Here is a 22,579-nt window from a genome sequence, read left to right as displayed (position 1 = left end):
AATATTTGATGTTTGGGCTTTTAACTCAGTTTTGATGCCACAAATTTCACTGTCCAGGTTATTACAATGTTCTTCCATATCTACTAGCCTTGATAATATATCTTCCAAAATGTCAAGTTTTTGTAACTTTTCTCTGACTTCATGCATAAGCATTAATAAATCAGGATGAGGTGGAGTTGATATAGGGTGCATAGGGATTGGCACTGACGGTGTCTGATGTCCCATCTGAGCTGGTGTTGTATGTGGAGCTTGTAAGTGATATGGGGTAAATGCATAGCCATTGTCTGCTCCATAAAGTATTTGTCTAGATGAAGAAATAACATTACTAGATAGCGGAGTATCATTTAAGTTCGGTGTATACTGTGTTGAATATTGATTAGTACATGCTTGCATTAGTGTTGGAGGTAAAGAGTACTGTTTTGAACCTGAGTCGTTCAGGTCAGCCATCTTGTTTGGTTTGTTTGGGGAAGGAGTATCTGTTGTTTTTCGTTTATTAGTATTCATGCCCGAAAAAATTCTTCATAATGTAGTTGGATCATTAGTTTGATCAATGTTTCTCACAAAATAACCAATCATTGTGTTATAACACCACTTATAACTTCTTTATAATACTTTTAGTCTCTACACAATATTTCATGACTCCTACCCCTGCCGCCATTTTTTTTGTATCGATGCTTTGTATCTATTGTTTTTGTTTTAGTTGTTTGTGTGCCTCATTAAGCCAATTGCAACAGATTTGTATAGTTTGATCGTTGTTTTACTGTCACACCACTGGTACATGTAAGAAGGATGGTTGAGCGTTCACAAACATGTTTAACCCCGCAACATTCTTTATGTGCCTGTTCCAATTAAGTTAGGCTCTTGTAGTTAAGTAGTTGTCGTTGGTTCATGTCTGTGATATTTGTTTTTCGCAAATTGTTTTGTTATAAATTTGAACGATAGTTTTTTCGTTTAATTTGTTTGATAGTTTTCATGTCTGGGCCTTTATATCCGACTGTACGGTATTGGTTTTCCTCATTGTTGAAGGCCGTATGGTGGTCTATAATTGCTTATATCCACTTCACTTGAATTCTGGTGCATAGTGGTCGCACTGGGAAGAATACCACATCTCCTTATTTTATATTAGAATGAAATTCAAAACAGTGTGGCTGTGGCCATTGATTGACACATTAAATTCATCCATTGACTGGAACAATTTACGTGAACCTTTGTCTGTAACGACCACTGTTCACGACGTACCTACGATAGACATTTAAACTGTGGGGTCACCAAAGGTTTCTTAACGCCTTTAATTATAAAATAATTCGAAAAATTAATCAGGAATAACCTTTATGTTTTGATTTATATAATTGATATAAATCAAAACATCGTGTTATTTCTGATTAATTTTTCGAATTACTTTATTAAGGTGCTGAGAACCTTTGGTGACCCCATAGTTTAAGTGTCTTTAAAAAGTACATAGTGAGAAGTGGTCGTTACATACAAACGTTCACCTAAATTGTCCCAGTCAATGGATGAATTTAATGTGTCAATCAATGGCCACAGCCACACTGTTTTGAATTTCATTCTACTTGTAAAGTGTAATTAAATGGATCAATATCCATAAAGTGGAGTCCTCAAATATAATATGTAAACTAAAAATATCTGTGCAGTAATATTGGACATGCTGCTATTTTTAACCAGTGTCTGAGCATAACCATCTGTACTGATTTGAAGAGCAGATGACCATAAAATATAAGTGTAAAAACTATGAAGATCTTAACTGAATTTCCATGGAACTTTTTGTGAGAAAAAAGTGATTTTTTTACTTCAGAAACCCGCATCGCAACTGGCTTTTAGGCGTATGCAAAATGATCAAAAAAGGAAGATGACTTTGCAACCCAAAAATTTAACCACATATGTGAAAATGTTATAGCTTTGAAACAAACCATCATAGATATCTAAGTTTACGATATGGAGTAAACATGGTAAAGGAATGTTGAAAATGTTGTTACACATTACATTACCGCCTACCTGAAATGAATTGCTCATATTGACCCAAATGAACAGGCGAAAAAAAAACTTTAATTGATTTCATGAAAATTACTTATTAAATACAACGTAATGATTGTTATGTTCTAATTCACTTGTTCAAACGAACATAAAGTATTTAGAATGAAATTCAAAACAGTGTGGCTGTGGCCATTGATTGACACATTAAATTCATCCATTGACTGGAACAATTTACGTGAACCTTTGTCTGTAACGACCACTGTTCACGACGTACCTACGATAGACATTTAAACTGTGGGGTCACCAAAGGTTTCTTAACGCCTTTAATTATAAAATAATTCGAAAAATTAATCAGGAATAACCTTTATGTTTTGATTTATATAATTGATATAAATCAAAACATCGTGTTATTTCTGATTAATTTTTCGAATTACTTTATTAAGGTGTTGAGAACCTTTGGTGACCCCATAGTTTAAGTGTCTTTAAAAAGTACATAGTGAGAAGTGGTCGTTACATACAAACGTTCACCTAAATTGTCCCAGTCAATGGATGAATTTAATGTGTCAATCAATGGCCACAGCCACACTGTTTTGAATTTCATTCTACTTGTAAAGTGTAATTAAATGGATCAATATCCATAAAGTGGAGTCCTCAAATATAATATGTAAACTAAAAATATCTGTGCAGTAATATTGGACATGCTGCTATTTTTAACCAGTGTCTGAGCATAACCATCTGTACTGATTTGAAGAGCAGATGACCATAAAATATAAGTGTAAAAACTATGAAGATCTTAACTGAATTTCCATGGATCTTTTTGTGAGAAAAAAGTGATTTTTTTACTTCAGAAACCCGCATCGCAACTGGCTTTTAGGCGTATGCAAAATGATCAAAAAAGGAAGATGACTTTGCAACCCAAAAATTTAACCACATGTGTGAAAATGTTATAGCTTTGAAACAAACCATCATAGATATCTAAGTTTACGATATGGAGTAAACATGGTAAAGGAATGTTGAAAATGTTGTTACACATTACATTACCGCCTACCTGAAATGAATTGCTCATATTGACCCAAATGAACAGGCGAAAAAAAAACTTTAATTGATTTCATGAAAATTACTTATTAAATACAACGTAATGATTGTTATGTTCTAATTCACTTGTTCAAACGAACATAAAGTATTTAGAATGAAATTCAAAACAGTGTGGCTGTGGCCATTGATTGACACATTAAATTCATCCATTGACTGGAACAATTTACGTGAACCTTTGTCTGTAACGACCACTGTTCACGACGTACCTACGATAGACATTTAAACTGTGGGGTCACCAAAGGTTTCTTAACGCCTTTAACTATAAAAAAATTCGAAAAATTAATCAGGAATAACCTTTATGTTTTGATTTATATAATTGATATAAATCAAAACATCGTGTTATTTCTGATTAATTTTTCGAATTACTTTATTAAGGTGTTGAGAACCTTTGGTGACCCCATAGTTTAAGTGTCTTTAAAAAGTACATAGTGAGAAGTGGTCGTTACATACAAACGTTCACCTAAATTGTCCCAGTCAATGGATGAATTTAATGTGTCAATCAATGGCCACAGTCACACTGTTTTGAATTTCATTCTACTTGTAAAGTGTAATTAAATGGATCAATATCCATAAAGTGGAGTCCTCAAATATAATATGTAAACTAAAAATATCTGTGCAGTAATATTGGACATGCTGCTATTTTTAACCAGTGTCTGAGCATAACCATCTGTACTGATTTGAAGAGCAGATGACCATAAAATATAAGTGTAAAAACTATGAAGATCTTAACTGAATTTCCATGGAACTTTTTGTGAGAAAAAAGTGATTTTTTTACTTCAGAAACCCGCATCGCAACTGGCTTTTAGGCGTATGCAAAATGATCAAAAAAGGAAGATGACTTTGCAACCCAAAAATTTAACCACATGTGTGAAAATGTTATAGCTTTGAAACAAACCATCATAGATATCTAAGTTTACGATATGGAGTAAACATGGTAAAGGAATGTTGAAAATGTTGTTACACATTACATTACCGCCTACCTGAAATGAATTGCTCATATTGACCCAAATGAACAGGCGAAAAAAAAACTTTAATTGATTTCATGAAAATTACTTATTAAATACAACGTAATGATTGTTATGTTCTAATTCACTTGTTCAAACGAACATAAAGTATTTAGAACGAAATTCAAAACAGTGTGGCTGTGGCCATTGATTGACACATTAAATTCATCCATTGACTGGGACAATTTACGTGAACGTTTGTCTGTAACGACCACTGTTCACGACGTACCTACGATAGACGTTTAAACTGTGGGGTCACCAAAGGTTTCTTAACGCCTTTAATTATAAAATAATTCGAAAAATTAATCAGGAATAACCTTTATGTTTTGATTTATATAATTGATATAAATCAAAACATCGTGTTATTTCTGATTAATTTTTCGAATTACTTTATTAAGGTGTTGAGAACCTTTGGTGACCCCATAGTTTAAGTGTCTTTAAAAAGTACATAGTGAGAAGTGGTCGTTACATACAAACGTTCACCTAAATTGTCCCAGTCAATGGATGAATTTAATGTGTCAATCAATGGCCACAGTCACACTGTTTTGAATTTCATTCTACTTGTAAAGTGTAATTAAATGGATCAATATCCATAAAGTGGAGTCCTCAAATATAATATGTAAACAAAAAATATCTGTGCAGTAATATTGGACATGATGCTATTTTTAACCAGTGTCTGAGCATAACCATCTGTACTGATTTGAAGAGCAGATGACCATAAAATATAAGTGTAAAAACTATGAAGATATTAACTGAATTTCCATGGAACTTTTTGTGAGAAAAAAGTGATTTTTTTACTTCAGAAACCCGCATCGCAACTGGCTTTTAGGCGTATGCAAAATGATCAAAAAAGGAAGATGACTTTGCAACCCAAAAATTTAACCACATATGTGAAAATGTTATAGCGTTGAAACAAACCATCATAGAAATCTAAGTTTACGATATGGAGTAAAGGAATGTTGAAAATGTTGTTACACATTACATTACCGCCTACCTGTAATGAATTGCTCATATTGACCCAAATGAACAGGCGAAAAAAAAACTTTAATTGATTTCATGAAAATTACTTATTAAATACAAAGTAATCATATTGATGTGCACATCGCTACTTAATTTCTTCAAACCCAAACTGTCTACTATTACATTTTGTTATAAAATAAAGAAACACATTTCTGATTTTGTCCAGCACGGTGACTATGTCCATTTTATTAAACATTTATTTGTACAAACTAAATCATCATTAATTTTCATTGTCCACCAAAACATTGGATTCACTGAATGCAAATACGTAACGTCCACTAAATAAAAAAAATTCATGGTACGCTGGCCTTACGGAATATCTAAAAATAAGACAAATATCATAATTAGTACACAATCATGCAATTGATCTCTGAACTACATAACAATTCTACACTACTTTAAATATGTCTACACTGTAGTAGTAATCAACGTAGTGGTCATCGCCTAACCTCGATAACTGAAAAACGTGCTCCTTTACTTATATACTACCCGCGAAATCCAAACCGGTTCTTACAATAGGTACTACGCGTCTAAAAATAACTACGCGTAGAGCACATAAATATATGTCTCATGTTAAATGTATCAACCGTAGCAAAGTATGTTGATAATAATAACTGGCTAAGTTGAGTTTCAAAGACTATCACCAGTTAGTTAAAGATGCTCTTTCATACTATTCTAGCGTGAACAATCGATAAAAAAATCACTTAATTTTTCTTTCAATAAATGCATTTATATTGCTGGTTTTGTTTGCATACAATAAAATTCATAGAACGTCTATTTCTAGGATAAGACATGCACTTTAAAATACTTGGAAAGCGTATATCATTCGGTGATTGTTGATCAAAAACTTTGATATTCGGGTTTTACCAATCTAATTAAAATTAAATCCTTTAATTGCTCCTGTTCTGATATGTCGCGCATCCTTGATCAGAACAGGAGCAATTAAAGGATTTAATTTTAATTAGATTGGGGTTTTACTGTCGAGATTTACCAATGATGACTTCAATAAACAATCAGCACAAAATCACTTTATTCCGCGAGTACAACTGCCATATGTGATATATATATATAACTTAATTTTGGATGTAACGCGTCTTCTGATTGGCTGACGTTATTTTGTTATGAGCCCATAGAAATAATTTAGTCATGTGACCGTGACGTCATCAACGTTTTTTCATGGTTTTCTACGGTTTAAAAACGGTTTTGTCGAAATAACATAAAAATGTGGTGCACACTGTTAAATAATCCGCCACGCGCGTTATCCAGTGTGCACCACATTTTTTATGTTATTTCTTCATAGACAGAAAAACTATTTCAGTCATTCCTTAAATATATAGATTAAAGTTTTCAGCTTTGAATTTCCCGCAATTTTGTTGGTTGCGACATGTTTTGAAACTCTTGGATATACAGCTTCCATTTCAATTTTCATGTTTGTATAACATTGGAGTAAGAAAAAGTGATTTGTAACTGTCACTCAGTGTAATTCATTGATAATCGTCTCAATGTGGATGGGTGAATTATATATGCTTTCAATAGATAAATTATATATATAAATATATATAAAAGAAACGATTACATTATTAAATACAAACCATTGTATGTGTTAAACACACATTGTTTTAATGTTTGGGTCTGTTTCTCTTTACTTATATACATATCTATATAATTTTAAAATGAATGAAAATCTGTTTACCTTCAGTGCAAATTCCATCTTCATCCTCGTCATCGTAGCTAGGTATACATACACAAACGTGTAGGCCAAGTGTAGAATCCAGTTCGCACATTCTGTTCTGTCCCTCTATGCATTCCAAACAAGTCGTTGCCTGTAAGTTACTATCATTTACACATTTCAAACATTGTCCACAAACTGGAGCCGGAGGAGATGTTTCGCCCACCTATTTAATAATTTCAAAGGTTTAATGTTACAGTTATATCTGATCTACATAATACACAGGGATAAAGTAAAGGCTGACTGAATAACAATCGTACTTTAGGAATTTTTTTTTAATGTTGAAAATTCCTTAGAGTACACTATTTAGGCATTCTAACATGAAATTCCAAAACATTTCTGAACTTTGGATTTTTGTAAATACAAAAAATGTATAGGGAAACTTTCCTTCTTTAAAAAAAAGTTACTAGCTACAAGGGAAAATATAGAATATTGTTGTATTTAGCATTAACTATGCGAAAATAAAAGCAAAGGTAGCAGATCCGAACGGGAGTGTACTATGTCTTCAAACGCAGTTACAATTTGGTATAGAATAGAATAGAATAGAATATTTTTATTACCAAATTAGGGCCCCAGGAGGGCATATGATACAGACAATATTATTATAAACAATAACATATGCAATACACACACAGTAAAAGATATGTAACAAGTGTTATAAAAATGATAAAATAAAATAATATAACACAGAAAATACACTCAACAAAATAGTAGCAATAAAATTGAGAAAGGAAATGGTGAATATGTCAAAGCGACAACCACCCGACCATAGAGCAAACAACAGCCGAAGGCAACCAATGGGTCTTCAATGTAGCGAGAATTCCCGCACCCGTAGGTGTCCTTCAGCTGGCCCCTAAAATATGCATAATAGTACAGTGATAATGGACGTCATACTAAACTCCGAATTATACACAAGAAACTAAAATTTTAAAATCATACAAGACTAACAAAGGCCAGAGGCTCCTGACTTGGGACAGGCGCAAAATTGCGGCGGGGTTAAACATGTTTATGAGATCTCAACCCTCCCCCTATACCTCTAGCCAATGTAGAAAAGTAAAACAATAACAATACGCACATTAAAATTCAGTTAAAGAGAAGTCCGAGTCTGATGTCAAAAGATGTAACAAAAGAAAATAAATAAAATGACAATAATACATAAATAACAACAGACTACTAGCAGTTAACTGACATGCCAGCTCCAGACCTCAATTAAACTGATTGAAAGATTATGTCTTCATCATATGAATATCAGGTACAATCCCTCCCGTTAGGGGTTTAGTATCATACTATCATAAAATATATGAGAAGAACATAACCCGTGTCATGCCAACAACTGTTTTTTTAAGAAATAAATGTGTTTAGTTCCGATGCAAAGACCCTATCAGTGAATCAATGTTAAAGCCAAAATATGCAATCTTTAATGACCTGACAACAGTATCGTAACTATATCCCCTTTTAATAAGTCTATTTAAAGGTTTTGTTAGTTTCTGAGGAGAATACTGACATTTTTGTGCTTTATAAAGAATATTTCCATAAAATTTTGGATGTGACATACCTGAACGTATAAGATGTCTGCATGTTGAGTTATATTTACGAATTATTTCCTTATACCGGTGATAAAATTTAGTAAATGTTTTGACCAGTTTGTGATATCGAAAACCCTGGTGTAATAATTTTTCAGTAATACATAAATTTCTCTCGCTAAAATCTAATACATTGTTACATACACGAGCGAATCGTACAAGTTGAGATATATAAACACCATAAGATGGTGACAAGGGAACGTCACCATCTAAAAATGGATAATTAACAATAGGAAATGAAAAATCATCTCTTTTATCATAATGTGTATTATTATTCAATGAATACTATGTTGAAAATGACTCAAGTGCACCCGGTAAGTGTATCTTTACTTTGAGAAGACAAACATGAGGTATAGTCAAAGCTGAGGATTAATGAATTAATTCCCTTGCATAGAGAATGCAGATAACAATTGACCTAAGCTCCGCCTTCTCACGAGAACATACAATTGACTATCAAGCCGTAAAAAAAAACTTTTCATGAATATTTCATTTTATATAATAACTCTATGACGAAATAAAGAATTTTATCGCAGAAGTTTTTTACAGGAGTATAAAAATGTTAATGACTTTTCTTCGCTCATGAAGGAATTACTGGTTGTTAGTTAATTTGTGTTTTTTTTTATGATGCCGGCATAAGGGAGCTACCATTTTATTTTTATGGGGGGGCTAGGATGAAAAATTTTGTCCTGCTTTTTTTTTTTTTAGTTGTAATCTCTGTCCTGCCTTTTTATTTTTTACTCTATTCGGTCCTGCCTTTTTTTTACTAGTTTATCCTGACTTTTTTTTACCCAAATTGTCATCCTGCCTTTTTTTTTTGCCAAGATGCTCATCCTGCCTTTTTTTTTACTCAAAACTCCTGTCCTGCCTATTTTTTTTTAAATTTCATCCTAGCCCCCCCCCCCCCCCCCCCCCCCCCCATAAAAATCAAATGGTAGCTCCCTAATGGATCTTTGAATATCAGTATTTTTGTATTTTTGTATTGATTTTTTTTCCGTTGTTGAAAGAAAAAGCTCCAAGATTGTCCTTTGATGTTCTGACATCTGACAGTATGCATTGTTCTTAAAAATCTAGTGAATGCAATGGTTTAAAAACGTCGATTTTTAAAACATTTGGCTAATATTGTGGTTTCTATTTTTTTTCGTTCTAAAATAAACAAGAAGGGCATTACAAATCGAAGTATCGAAGTATTATTTCTATTGTATATAGCTTTCAAATAGAAAATATATTTATGTTAACAAAATCTAAAACGGCATGTAAGCTGAATTGTATGTTGAGTTCATATAAATTACAGATGGTATAACCACACAAAAAAAACAAGCCAAAGACATTCAACATTCCACTGAAAACAACACAGGAAACTAAAAATCGAGATAAATGAGTTTTGACATAAAGTAAGAAAATTGGTGGGTTTTTCTTATTACAATTTCATTTGAAGACTTGTAAAAAGAGAGAAAAGAAAACTGATTGTGTCGTGATACCCCTCTTGGAAAGATATCACGAAACGTGCATATTGCAAAAGATTCCAAATGTATAAATATTTTATACAGATGTTTATATATCATAAATTCCTTTTGTTGATATTGTTCAGTGTACAATGAACTATTTACTTGACGAGAGAAAAAAAAAATGTTCATCGTCTTTTATAACCATTAGCTAATAGTTTTCCAAATTCAGAACAGTCAATACAATCTAGGGATCTTAAACACACATTTTTTTTTCATTTTTCTTCCTATGTTTGCGTTACAACGCAAACCTTTGCGTTAACTAACGCAAACATTGGCGTTTAACGCAAACATTTGTTTTATTTTATTTCTTATTCAAGATCCAAAGGAAACCGTAGTTATTAATGGAGGAGGCTGTATATAATAAAATTTATCACCTTTGTAGTTATTGCAAAGTAAAATGCTTGAATAATTAGATCATATCAATGACTAATAATGAGCAGAATAATATAAGAAGATGTGGTATGAGTGCCAATAACAAAACTCTCTATCTAAGTCACTATTCGTAAAAGTAAACCATAATAGGCCGAATTACGGTCTTCAACACGGAACAACAAACTATAAAGGTCCCCAAAAACGATATCCATGTTTCTACTAGTATATATATATTACAAAGAAAATTGAGTAAATTGAGGTTATACCTAAGAAAAAAAATAACCCTGGTAATATAGCTATAACCGAATATAAATACACTTCCAAAGTAAGCTCTCGTTTGAGAACTGTGTAAAGTAGGTTAGATTCAAACAAGCTACCCTTTGGCAATAAATGTATAGAATGAAGATGTTTTATTAATAAAATTATGTTCTCTCTATTCAAATTGCTACCCAAGCATCTTAAAAATACTTCATTATATTGAAATGAAAATTCAATGACTTTCTATCAAAGAATCTTGATCATATTCTGAGATTTAAAAAAAATGTTTCCTTATTAATAATTCATTTTAAAGCAGAAAGATCATTTTGTCTATTTGACTTGGAGGTTGGTTTCACAATTGTATGACATTATTTTTTATCTTTCAATTTTAATATGAGTATATACTAAACTATATCTATTTTCTTGTTAAATTATATACTTTTCTGATGCACAAATCAGTCTTAATTTATGTATATAATTGCACTTCAATTATTCCATTATTCCTATGCATATTTATTATAATGATTTGGCCTTGTATGTATGTTTCTTTTTTTATCTACTAGTAAATCACATCCGAAATGAATGACAGACGGACATATATACAAAACTTAATGAATAATTGAAATCAAGATATTTGCGTTATATATAACGCAAATGTTTGCGTTATATCGCAAAGGTTTGCGTTATAACGCAAAAGGTTTGCGTTGTAACGCAAAGGTTTGTGTTATAACGCAAATGTTTGCGTTGTAACGCAAAGGTTTACGTTTTTGCGTTATAACGCAAAGGTCTGCGTTATATCGCAAAGGTTTGCGTTACAACGCAAAGGTTTGCGTTATAACGCAAAAGGTTAGCGTTGTAACGCAAAGGTTATATCGCAAAGGTTTGCGTTATATAACGCAAACATAGGAAGAAAAAAAAAATGTGTGGCGCTAATACGCTTCCGTACTTTCTTTTGTCTATGAGCACCAAAAATCGATTCCCAATATTATATTTGGTTTAAAAGTTCATTCTTCAGTTAAAGTAAAACGTGCACGTGACGAATAGTATACCTTTTCTTTCAAGACTGACATGTGTTACCAAATAAACATTGACTAGCATAAGTAATGTTGTTGTTCTAAATTGTTTTTGGACACAGATACCACAAACTTTTAAAAATCAGATGTTATCAAAATTTCGAATAAAGGAAAGAATGTATATCGAAAAAACAGATGAGTTGGTAAAATAAAGAATGAACTAAAATATGCACGGACTTATAATTGTTTGTAAATCTTTGTAAATCTTCTTGTCCTACTACACTGTACACGATAGGTAGAACCACACTATCATGATACCGACAGCTCCACTAAAATGATACTTTTTATCAACATTCCTTTGTGATCGCAGGGATATATCGGCATTTCAGAAATACATCATTTTAAATAATTATGTACTTTTGATTTAAACTTTAGATTTCTAAGTTATGATATAGTCGATTGTTTTTGTTTATACAAATGTGTATTATTTCATTTGATCATAGGTTTTTCTTTATGTTTAGTATTGCGAAGATATGCACCTTGTTTTCATTCACTTAATTTACATCACATAAGTTCCAATCGAAACTCTATTCCTACAGATAATGGTAGAACACACTAGTCATAGACAACAGTTAATTTCTCTATCAGTTCTTTATAATGCTTTGTGGTCCGTGTAACACTTATCAATTCAAAGTTTTAAAAAGTTTTGAAATTTTAGATTTTTGGAATTTTGATCAAAGTTTTAAAATATCAAAATTTCAAATTGTGTTAAAGTTTTGAAATTTTGAAATTTTAACCAAATTATTAAAATATCAAAATTCTAAATATCGTTTATAAATTTGATATTTTAGAAACTTGATCAAACTTTTAAAATACTAAACCTAATGTGCAATTTTGATTATTTCACTTTTTGAAAGTTTGATTTTTTAGATGTTTGCTTAAAATATCAAAAATATAAAGGGGCGACAAGAGGGGTACCTGTAATCACTGATGTAAACACGGCTCTGATAAGAACTATTCTTAGTTATAAATAAATAGCATGAAATATATCAAATCATTCTTAATAACAAAATAAATAATGAAAAGAAGAAGTCGGGTTTTTTTTATGAAACATATTAGACATCACATGGGATAACAGTATCCTGAAATTTTAAGGTTGTGCATCTATCAAAAAAAAATATAATTAAACCTATTTAAACCGGAATCAACTACGTTGATTTAAATCTCTTATATAAGGTTAGCGTTTGAGATAAATAATTCAAAGCTATTTTGTGTTCCCAGTGCCCAACAATAGAGCATTTGCATTATTCACGTATCAGGATAATCAAGTATTTGCTGGCGTATCCGTATCGACGTATCGTATAACACGTTTATGAGGAAAGGATAAATAAAGTCAAGTTGGTCCCGGTGAAAATATTATATAATGCATTTTATTTTAATTGAGATCGGGGTAAAATCATTATTGTAAACAAATCTGTTCGATACGTATACGTCGATCCGTGCACGTATCCTGATATGTGAATAATGCAAATGCTCTATTTAGAAGTATCAGTGATAAATGACCAACTCGCAGTAAACCATATAGTATTATTCGCCTTTTTGACGTTCCTGATGAAGGTAGATCCAGAAAAAGCGCCTCGGTGGGCTGGCATACAACTTAAAACGTTTTCCTTTCTTGTTTATCGATTGCATGATGATAATATATTGCCTTTTATGATGTATTTTAGTTCCAAGAAATGATACGGAAGGAATACTTAAATATAGCGTCGCAATAAAAGTTGTGCTAGGCGTATTTCAGCTGGCCCCTAGACAAAAAAGTGTACTGGTTCAGCGATTATAGATGTAATACTAAACTCCGAAACATAACAATGAACTAAAATCAAAATCATACAAGACTTAGAAGGACAGAGGCTCCTGGATTGGGACAGGCGCACAAATGCGGCGGGGTTTAACATGTTTCGTGAGATCACAACCCTCCCCTATACCTCTAGCCAATAAAGAATGAAAAACACACAGTAATACGAACAGTAAAACGCACTTCAATAGGAAATACAAGTCCTATGTCAGAATAGTAAACAAACTAAGAAACTAATTAACATGCATGACAATGATAATAAAATAACAAAGGACTACTATACATAAGGCTAGCAGTTACTGTCATACGCCAGCTCCAGACCTCAATTAAACTAATTGAAAGGTTTTATATGTCCTCATTATGCACACTCTCTCCCTGTTGCATTTATTGCTAATTTGTTCCAGAACATTCATGAAATATTTGTCACTGGCAACAACAAAAAATCGATAATTTAAAATAGGTTGTTTACATACAAATTACGAAGAAACGTAAGATTCAACTTCCAAGGACAAAGTTGCCCTTATAGATGGATTTAAATATGTTTTAACTTCACTTTGGTCAAACACCTCTTTAATTGTTTCGTTCTTATTTTGCTTGAATTTCAAATTTCAGTTGCAGCGTTCCGTATGTGAATTCTTTACTTCAAATTCTGCGTTTAACATTGTACTGGTTTTTCGAGAGACATTGGTGTACGGCCAAAAATGGGAAAAATCCATCATGCAGCTGACAGTGTGGCTTCTCTTTGCACGCCCCATTCTGACTGGGAGTACATGTGAACTTTTAGTTTGCTAAAAGTCGATTGTCGTACGATAACTTCAAATATAAATTCCCAAATAACAAAATGCAAATACGGGACAGTAATATCCTTTAATACAAAAAAATCTATTCCTTTTGTTTACTATAATAAAACAGTGGTTGATTCATAACCTATAATGGAGCTACGTGTATGATAACCAGTCCAAACGTTGTCTTTAAGGTAGCAACCATGTAACTTTAAAAGTGGGGTGAGGTTGTTTTGTCGAAGCGCTAACAATTTTATTAAGTTTTTCATCGGCATTAATCAACTTGACTGGTTCAAAATTTAACACTAAAAGGCATGGATAATTTTTCTTTTGTCCTCTTCTGGCACAGAATATTATATCATCAAATTAGGGATCAGAATATTTTAATGTACCATTATCGAAGCCCCTAGTGGTAGTATCAAGTAAAAAACAGGGACTATCTAAATATTGGTTCCCCAGACGATTACCATTTATCGCTGATAAAAACTTTTGAACACAATTTTCAACTTTCAAAATGCCGGCACCTACAACTGGAAAGATGGGTGCTTAATGTAGTACAGCGGCAACTATTACATAAACATGAATGCAAGTTGGGTGCTTAATGTAGTACAGCGGTAATTATTACATAAATATGAATGCTCGTGAAAATAATGTTTATGATATACGTTTATATATGATATGAAAGGTTTCAACTTTTACAAAACCAGAGCTATACGTTGGATTTAAAAGTTTACTTTATTTGGCCTTTTCAATTTTATTTGACTTTATTTGCCTTTTTAAATTAATTTGGTTCGAGTGTCAATGATAAGTCTTTTGTAAACGAAACGCGCGTCTGGCGCAAAAACCGGCAAAATTTATATTCCGGTATCCATCTATGATGAGTTTTTGTAGATACCTTGTAACAGTATCTTGGCTCCAATTTGCTGATATTGGATCCTATTACCGTCTTAATTTCAGCGTTAAAAAGATTATATTAAAAACCTCCCATACTGTGGACTAGCACAACCTTAAACCATGCATTCAGTATCATGAAGCGCTTTTTTTTGATCGACCTCCTTACGGAACGCTTAAAGCTGAATATTTAGGGCAAACAACTTACAAAGAACAGATAAAAACGTTTAAGATGATCTTTCATTCTGTACATGAAATGATATATTCTTTAGCCAACATGATTGCAGAAAGTAAGAAGTCGTAAAGCAAAACAGAAAAAAATGCAATCAAAAGAGATAATACATCGTGTATTGGGCCTTTTTATGGCTTAGAGTTTAGTAGAAAATATATATACATGCTCAACATAACCATACTATTTGACCTACTGCGAGTTGCTCAGTTTTTACTGTTACTCCTGTTTCTCCTAAGATATGGGTGCTAGAAAAACCAGCAGGTAAAATGGTCAATATCAGAGCCGTACGTCTGGTTTTTAAATGAATTATCTTCTTTTAAGATATATTAATTTTGTCATCCAATTTTTTACCGCTTTCAACTGTCCGTTTTATTTCATACATAAACTTTTAAGTATCAGTATGTTTTTAATTCATATTGTTTCGTTTCGTTCCGCTTTTATTTCGTTTCGCTTTTTTCAGGCATCCCTCTTATTGCCCCTTTTCTATTTTGATATTTTAAGCAAACATTTAAAAAATCAAACTTTCAAAAAGTGAAATAATCAAAATTGCGCGTTAGGTTTAGTATTTTAAAAGTTTGGTCAAATTTCTAAACTATCAAATTTGTAAACGATATTTAGAATTTTGATATTTTAATAATTTGGTTAAAATTTCAAAATTTCAAAACTTTAACACAATTTGAAATTTTGATAATTTAAAACTTTGATCAAAATTCCAAAAATCTAAAATTTCAAAACTTTTTAAAAGTTTGAATTGATAAGTGTTACACGGACCCTTTGTCATATTAAAAAATCACACGGTGTCACCAAATCTTTTGATTGAGTAATGTACAGTACAAGTCCCAAAATAAATCCAAAATTTAGAAAAATTGAGCCTTTAAAAAGTAAAATCACAAAAATACTGAACTTAGAGGAAGATCAATTGGGAAAGTCCATAATCACATGGCAAAATCAAATAACAAAACGCATCAAAAACGAATGGACAAAAACTGTCATATTCCTGACTTGGTACAGGCATTAAAGCTTACAAATCCGTACCGCATTGACAAGTCAAGAGATGTTACAAAAACTAAATATATTACCTTTTTGTTCCTGACCTAATTACTTCTTCCGTTAATATATCAGTTGAAATAAAACATTCAAAATTAATCGCAAATCTTTTTCATTGCCATCCTGTAACAACTTAGAAATGAATGAGAAAGGGGGGAAAAAAGTTCCCACTTACTCCGATAGTACTTCCGTCTGGCAGTTTACATCCAGTCATGCCTGTAAAATTAAGATTTTCTTAATCATAAAGACATCGTCTAGTTAGTAGGTAGTTATTCATTTATACATTCACTTCGTTATTACATCGCGCGCTGTCTGATCGCAAACGGAGTTATAATCGGCACTGTGTGAAAGCCGCATTAAGACGGACTTTCTATAGCTGACTATGCGGTATGAGTTTTACTCATTGTTGAAGGCCGTCCGGTGACCTATAGTTGTTAATTTCTGTGTCAGTTGGTCTCTTGTGGAGAGTTGTCTGATTGGCAATCATACCACATCTTCTTATTTTTATATTTGAATGAAAAAATAAATGTGATGAAAATGAATTAATGAAAAGAAGCTATTTTATTATTTGATGTTTAAAAAAATGCAGCAAATAATTGTATGGTTCAGACTACATTTTTTATAGGGAAATTGTAGATTGCTTTGAAAGGATTGACAACTCTGAATACCGCTTAGTCCGAATGTAAATACGGTTTACTTCTATTAGAACATGATGGAAGATTTACACAAAATGTCCTTATATGTTTATGTAAAATAAAATATTGGACAGGAAGTCTATTAGAACATTACAAAATCAAACGCTCGATTAACATGATTAAATCAACCAATGAAAAAAACGGATGAGAAATGATCATTGCTGACTTTATACCTGCACTGTGCGACGAAAAAATGAGTTAAACCTGGTTTAGTAGCTAGCTATTATAAAGCTTGCAGTTGTATGCCAGTTGTTTATATTTTGTTAATTAAGAATTGCATGCTTCTTTTTGTAAATTTATTGGGGTGTAAAAGCGTTGACCGAAGTACATTTTGTATGAAACGCGGAAGCGCTTCATTCTAAAAATGTGCGCACGGTCAACGCTTTTACAACCCTATAAAGTTACAAAAAGAAGCATTCAATACTTATAATTACATTTTTTAGCTATGATCATGAAAACACGAATTTTATATATTTTGTTATTTAATTCACCTGTGCACTTTATTGTTGGACCACGTGTTATCATGAATGAAAAGTTGTATTGAGCAATGCAACTGCTTACGGAATAACACGTAATGTGCAGTTAGCCAATCAGAATACAGTATTATAATGAAACATACATCTGATGTAATTATTTGATAATATTGGACAGGCAACAAAAATAGACATAGTAATAATTTACCAACAGTTGGTCTCTTGTGACAACTTTTTCTTTTCACTGAAAGTATTAATATGTTTTTATCAATTTAAAGTTATAGAAGCTTATAATATCACTACTCATGTGAAATAACATTCAATTGTTTATAATATCAACTAAACAATACACAAATTTATTGTACAATAAAGGTACTACTTTGTAATTACTTATTTGGTTGAATTCCAAGTAAATGAGAACAAGAGCCCAACTAACCATGATCATCGGTAACATTGGTAAAATCAAGTTCATCCCATGTTTATCGGAATATTAAACACATGTTATTGCGCAGCCTTGCACACATGTGGACTCCATGTTTTTTGCATGAACCCCCCCCCCCCCCCCTTGAGGGGTTCATGCTTATATATTGGCGAGTTTTGGATGTGCCGGTCTATGGGCCACTCGATATTTCTCGGCCGGAAGTCAGAATGAAATTCTCGGAACGTCTCTAAAGTTTTCTGTCATTTATACAGGTCTTAACATGTTGTTATCTACGTCTTTGATAAGGTCCCTTGATGGCCCTTGACGACGCAATTATATTTGTTTTAAAACGACCACTGTGCACTGTGTGTATCTGGGTCAATTATAACGTGGTATTGTCTGTTGTCTCGATAACATGTAAACTAATTATGTTTGAAGATTTAGCCACGGGATACTGTGCATTTCATCATACTAGACTTACGGGAGATAACATTCTGGTTAAAATGTTAATATAAGATCGGAAAACAGAAAGATAATAAAAAAAATTATTCTTATCAAAAGTATTTAATTCAATCGGAATCAAACAAATATATACAAAATAAATACTGTATTTATGTTTCTGGAGAAACTAACAATGATTGAAATCAGAATATTTTCAGAGTTACAATTAAAGTATTTTATACACTCTGCTTTGATATTTTTAAATATTCATTTGTAAAGGAAATATAAAAATTAAATCTAAATAAATTCTTGCATCCTACAAAAAAAATGTGTATAAACAATAATCATTATATTTCTACATTAATTATTTCATACCATCAAGGAATTGTATATTAAAATATACAATTCCTTGATACCATTTTAGTTTTTATGTTTTATGAGTAATTAATATTTATTTTTTTGTATTGTAATATATCCATAAAACGGAAAGTAAGATCAATTCAGTGGCGGAACCAAGTGGGGGGGGGGGGGGGGGGGGGTCTTGGGGTTGGAACCCCCCTTTTTTTTGGACGATCAATGCATTTGAATGGGAGCATATAGTTGGAACACCCCCCCCCCCTTTACTCTGGATTGGGAACCCCCCCTTTTTTAAATGGTTGGATCCGCCACTGCAATTTATTAAATATTTCAATTTTAAACGGTCGTGAATAAAAATACTTGTGTGTTTTCAATTCATAAAGCATGATTTTAAATCCTTGCAGCTCACAACAACCGTACAAGTAATTTACAATAATAATAGCAAAATTTAATTTCAACTATCGGTTTGCGTTCTCAAAAATTCCGGATAGAATGTCAATGAATCTGGAGTCAAAACATTTAATGTAGGCCGTTTGACATTCGATTTCAACTATTAGATTAAGATATGTGATGACGCAAATGCGTATTCTTTTCCTGAGTATCAGTGAGATGCTTTCTATTTACTATTTCGTGCGCTAAAATACATGCAATACTATAAAATTCACTCGTGGAAGCTTATTTTCGTTTTCTAAATTCAGGACACGGCAGAAAGAGCTTTACATGTGACTTTCAAGCACGGTCATCATTACTAACGGTATTCTGACCTCGAGTTGTTTCTCTTTTGTTTCTTTTTTGAGTCACTGTCCTATTATAAACTTTGACCTTTTCAAAAAGCTAAGGATTGTCTACCCATGGAAGTATTATATTTTTCAAAAAGCTAAGGATTGTCTACCCATGGAAGTATTAATACTTCCATGGTCTACCCAAGGAATAGATTCCTCAAGTTAACTTTGTAATGTATTTAGCCTTTTAAATTTTTTCATTCGAGAGCGTCACTGATGCTTTTTTGTAGACTTAACTCGTGTCTGGTGTTTTTATATCTACATACCTTTTTATATAAATTGGTTATTTTGAAAGTGTGTATAGGTATTCATAAACTTCTGAATTAAGAAATTCTTTGGCAAAACTAATTTTCTCTGTATAATGTTTGAATAGATTTAAGTAAAATCAGGAAATTCTTAAAATTTGAGATGTTTTTAACAAGCATACGAGATGTTTTAAATGTTTTTTGTCGTGCTGACCATCTGTAAGAAACAATTTCAAGCTTGATACATTGCATTTGATTTCAATGATGCTCTCTAAGTGTTTTTTTCTTTAAATTCATAAATGAAAAACTTACTTTCAATGGCTGGAACAAGTAACAATCCCAAAAGAACGGTTATGTAGAGAATATTTGACTTCATCGTTGACGCTTTTACTGATTCAATTTAAAACGTTGATGTGTTGTACATGTAACCAACTGACAACCGTATATATACTCAATATCATTTGCCACATCAGGTATTGATTTAGGATAATATCTAACAATTAACATCTTACGGAAGCCCAGGGGCGTAGCTAGAATGAAACGATGTGCAAGCATATACCGCCGAGCGAAGCGAGGCGAAAAATTTTGGGACTCTTTTATGCAGAAAATGGTTTGTTTTTCGGGTTTTGGCCATAGGGCGGTTAGTTGAGAAGCTACATGTACATAGGACTTATACATAATTTATGAATGCAAAACTATTTAAAAATTCTAAATAGAATAATGCATGGTTAATTGAATACATAAACAACACATTTTTGTGTTATGGAATTTACTAAAAATTGTCAAAAATCTGCCCTTTGGGTCTTCGCATAAACGAACTTCTTTATTACTTTGTCAATATTCACACAAAAATCCCGATGAATATGCAGCAATGCTAGCGATGCTAAACCGTCGTTGTTCGTTGTTAATCGTACATATGTTTTCAACAGATCTCTCTGCGGTAGCACCCGCGAAATGTAATCCAGCGTGTTCGCCATCGAGCGACCTCCCGATTGAATTTGTCAAAATTACATGACAAGTCAGTTTCGTATGTTTCAAACAATGCTGCGATTTGTTCGTTTGTTGTATTTCCTACAACACGAGGAAGCAGATATGCGCAAAGCAGTGATTTTTCTGAATTCTCAATTAACCGTCCAATGGCCAAAACCCGAAAAACAAATCATTTTCCGGTACCACGATTTCCCGAAAAATACAAGAAAAAACATTATACCCCCAAAACAAACTGATATATCCCGAGAAAAAGACTTTTTTTTTTTACTTCTAATGGCCAATTGGTACATCGCATTCCAAACAGATAAACCGTACTCTGTAAAATGTTCTCCGAAACTACAAGAGTATAACAAATTATAATCTTGTAATTCAAGTTACTGTCCGTTTTTGTCATCTGCAATAAAACTTTAATTTTGAAACCAAATGCCGCTATTTAATGACATTACATCATTTGAAAAAGCGACAGCATATACTCGTATGTGTATCCTTTAAAGGAGTAGGTCCGGTAAGACCCCTTTTTGGCACCAAAAAATAGCAGTTTTACAAAATTGTTAAAATGTAAACTTTTAGTTATTTATTGTACAGTCGAATAATTCTGCTACATAAATATGGACTGTTTTTGACAATACAATGCACATGTATCGGATACTAGCACCATTAAGTCATGCTTAATTACTGAAATCTTCACAATTCTAGCATTTTAGTTAAATTTTAGACGGTTTTCGTGTGAAACGAAAGTGGCCGCATTCGTGTTCATCCTTAATATTAAAATATAAGTTGTATTTTATGATAATACATAACATATATAAAGATTGAGGATGAACACGGATGCGGCCACTTTCATTTTTGACAAAAACCATCTGAAAAGTGACATTTTCCGGCATATTTGGTAGATTTTTCATATTTGAGCTTGAATCGGGTCGTTTTTAATGACTAAATCAGTTAAAAATTTTCAGATAAACTAATTGATTCAAATGAAATAGACACTTAAGTGTTTAAAAAGTGGTCAAAATCTTTCGTCAGATGAACCTGAAATTTGAGGCCAAAATCAATCCTTACCGGACCTACTCCTTTGTACTTTATAAATTTTTAGTTTGCAATTTTTTTTTGCATGCCGAATTGATGTGCACGCAACTGCGTGTTGGCGTATAGGGAGCTACGCGCCTGGAAGCCGATAAGGGCCATTCAAAAAAAATATAATATGTCGTAATTACGACATAGCATGTCGTAATTTCGACATAACATGACGTTATTACGACATCGCTATGTCGTAATTTCGACATAACATATCGTTATAACGACATCCCTATGTCGTAATTTAGACATATCATGTCGTAATAACGACATCGCTATATATAAAAGAATATGTATTATGATTGCCAAGAGACTAAATGACACAGAAATTAACAACTATAGGTCATCATAATGCCTCCAATAATTAGAAAAGCCCCCACATAGTCAGCTATAAAAGAGGGAGGAAAGATACCAGAGGGAGAGTCCCCGAAATGCTGTGTGGCAGACAGTGTTATTAATTAATTATTAGCTCCCTTGGTAAAACTCCAAATTTCATATTTAATGTATTTCATTCTTAAATAATTTACATGAAGCTTAATAAGTATATATTTGTTAATTGCATAGATTTTGCTATTTGAATTCATTGGTTAAAGATATTTATTTGTATTGTAAAGTTTAATATTTGGATCGTCGCAAAATCTTTGGTAACCTTCTTTGGATACCTTCAGTGAGAAAGTTATATATTTTATAGATCCCATATAAATTTAACAAGTTACCGGCCGT

General features: G+C 32.3%; 1 protein-coding gene across 1 annotated transcript; it reads right to left on the bottom strand.

Moving 5' to 3' along the window:
- Positions 1-5,266: 5,266 nt before the first annotated feature.
- Positions 5,267-20,227, bottom strand: LOC139488630 (uncharacterized). The gene is made up of 5 exons (XM_071274363.1): positions 20,105-20,227; positions 17,755-17,790; positions 16,554-16,594; positions 6,805-7,006; positions 5,267-5,431 (listed from the first exon to the last, which is right to left on the bottom strand). The coding sequence occupies exons 1-5, from the start codon at positions 20,166-20,168 to the stop codon at positions 5,421-5,423; spliced, it is 354 nt and encodes a 117-aa protein (XP_071130464.1). The 5' UTR covers positions 20,169-20,227; the 3' UTR covers positions 5,267-5,420.
- Positions 20,228-22,579: the final 2,352 nt, after the last annotated feature.

The sequence above is a fragment of the Mytilus edulis genome, chromosome 9 (assembly GCF_963676685.1).
Source record: "Mytilus edulis chromosome 9, xbMytEdul2.2, whole genome shotgun sequence".
Classification (NCBI taxonomy): Eukaryota; Metazoa; Mollusca; class Bivalvia; order Mytilida; family Mytilidae; genus Mytilus; species Mytilus edulis.
This window is presented reverse-complemented; position numbering and strand designations above follow the sequence as displayed.

Excerpts from the sequence above, each read along its gene's own strand:
- LOC139488630 (XM_071274363.1), bottom strand. The coding sequence starts at position 20,168 with ATGAAGTCAAATATTCTCTACATAACCGTTCTTTTGGGATTGTTACTT. Across the intron at positions 17,791-20,104 it reads ACTTGTTCCAGCCATTGAAA|TGAAAAGAAAAAGTTGTCAC; the intron begins GTAAGTTTTTCA and ends TAATACTTTCAG. Across the intron at positions 16,595-17,754 it reads TCACAAGAGACCAACTGTTG|GCATGACTGGATGTAAACTG; the intron begins GTAAATTATTAC and ends TTAATTTTACAG.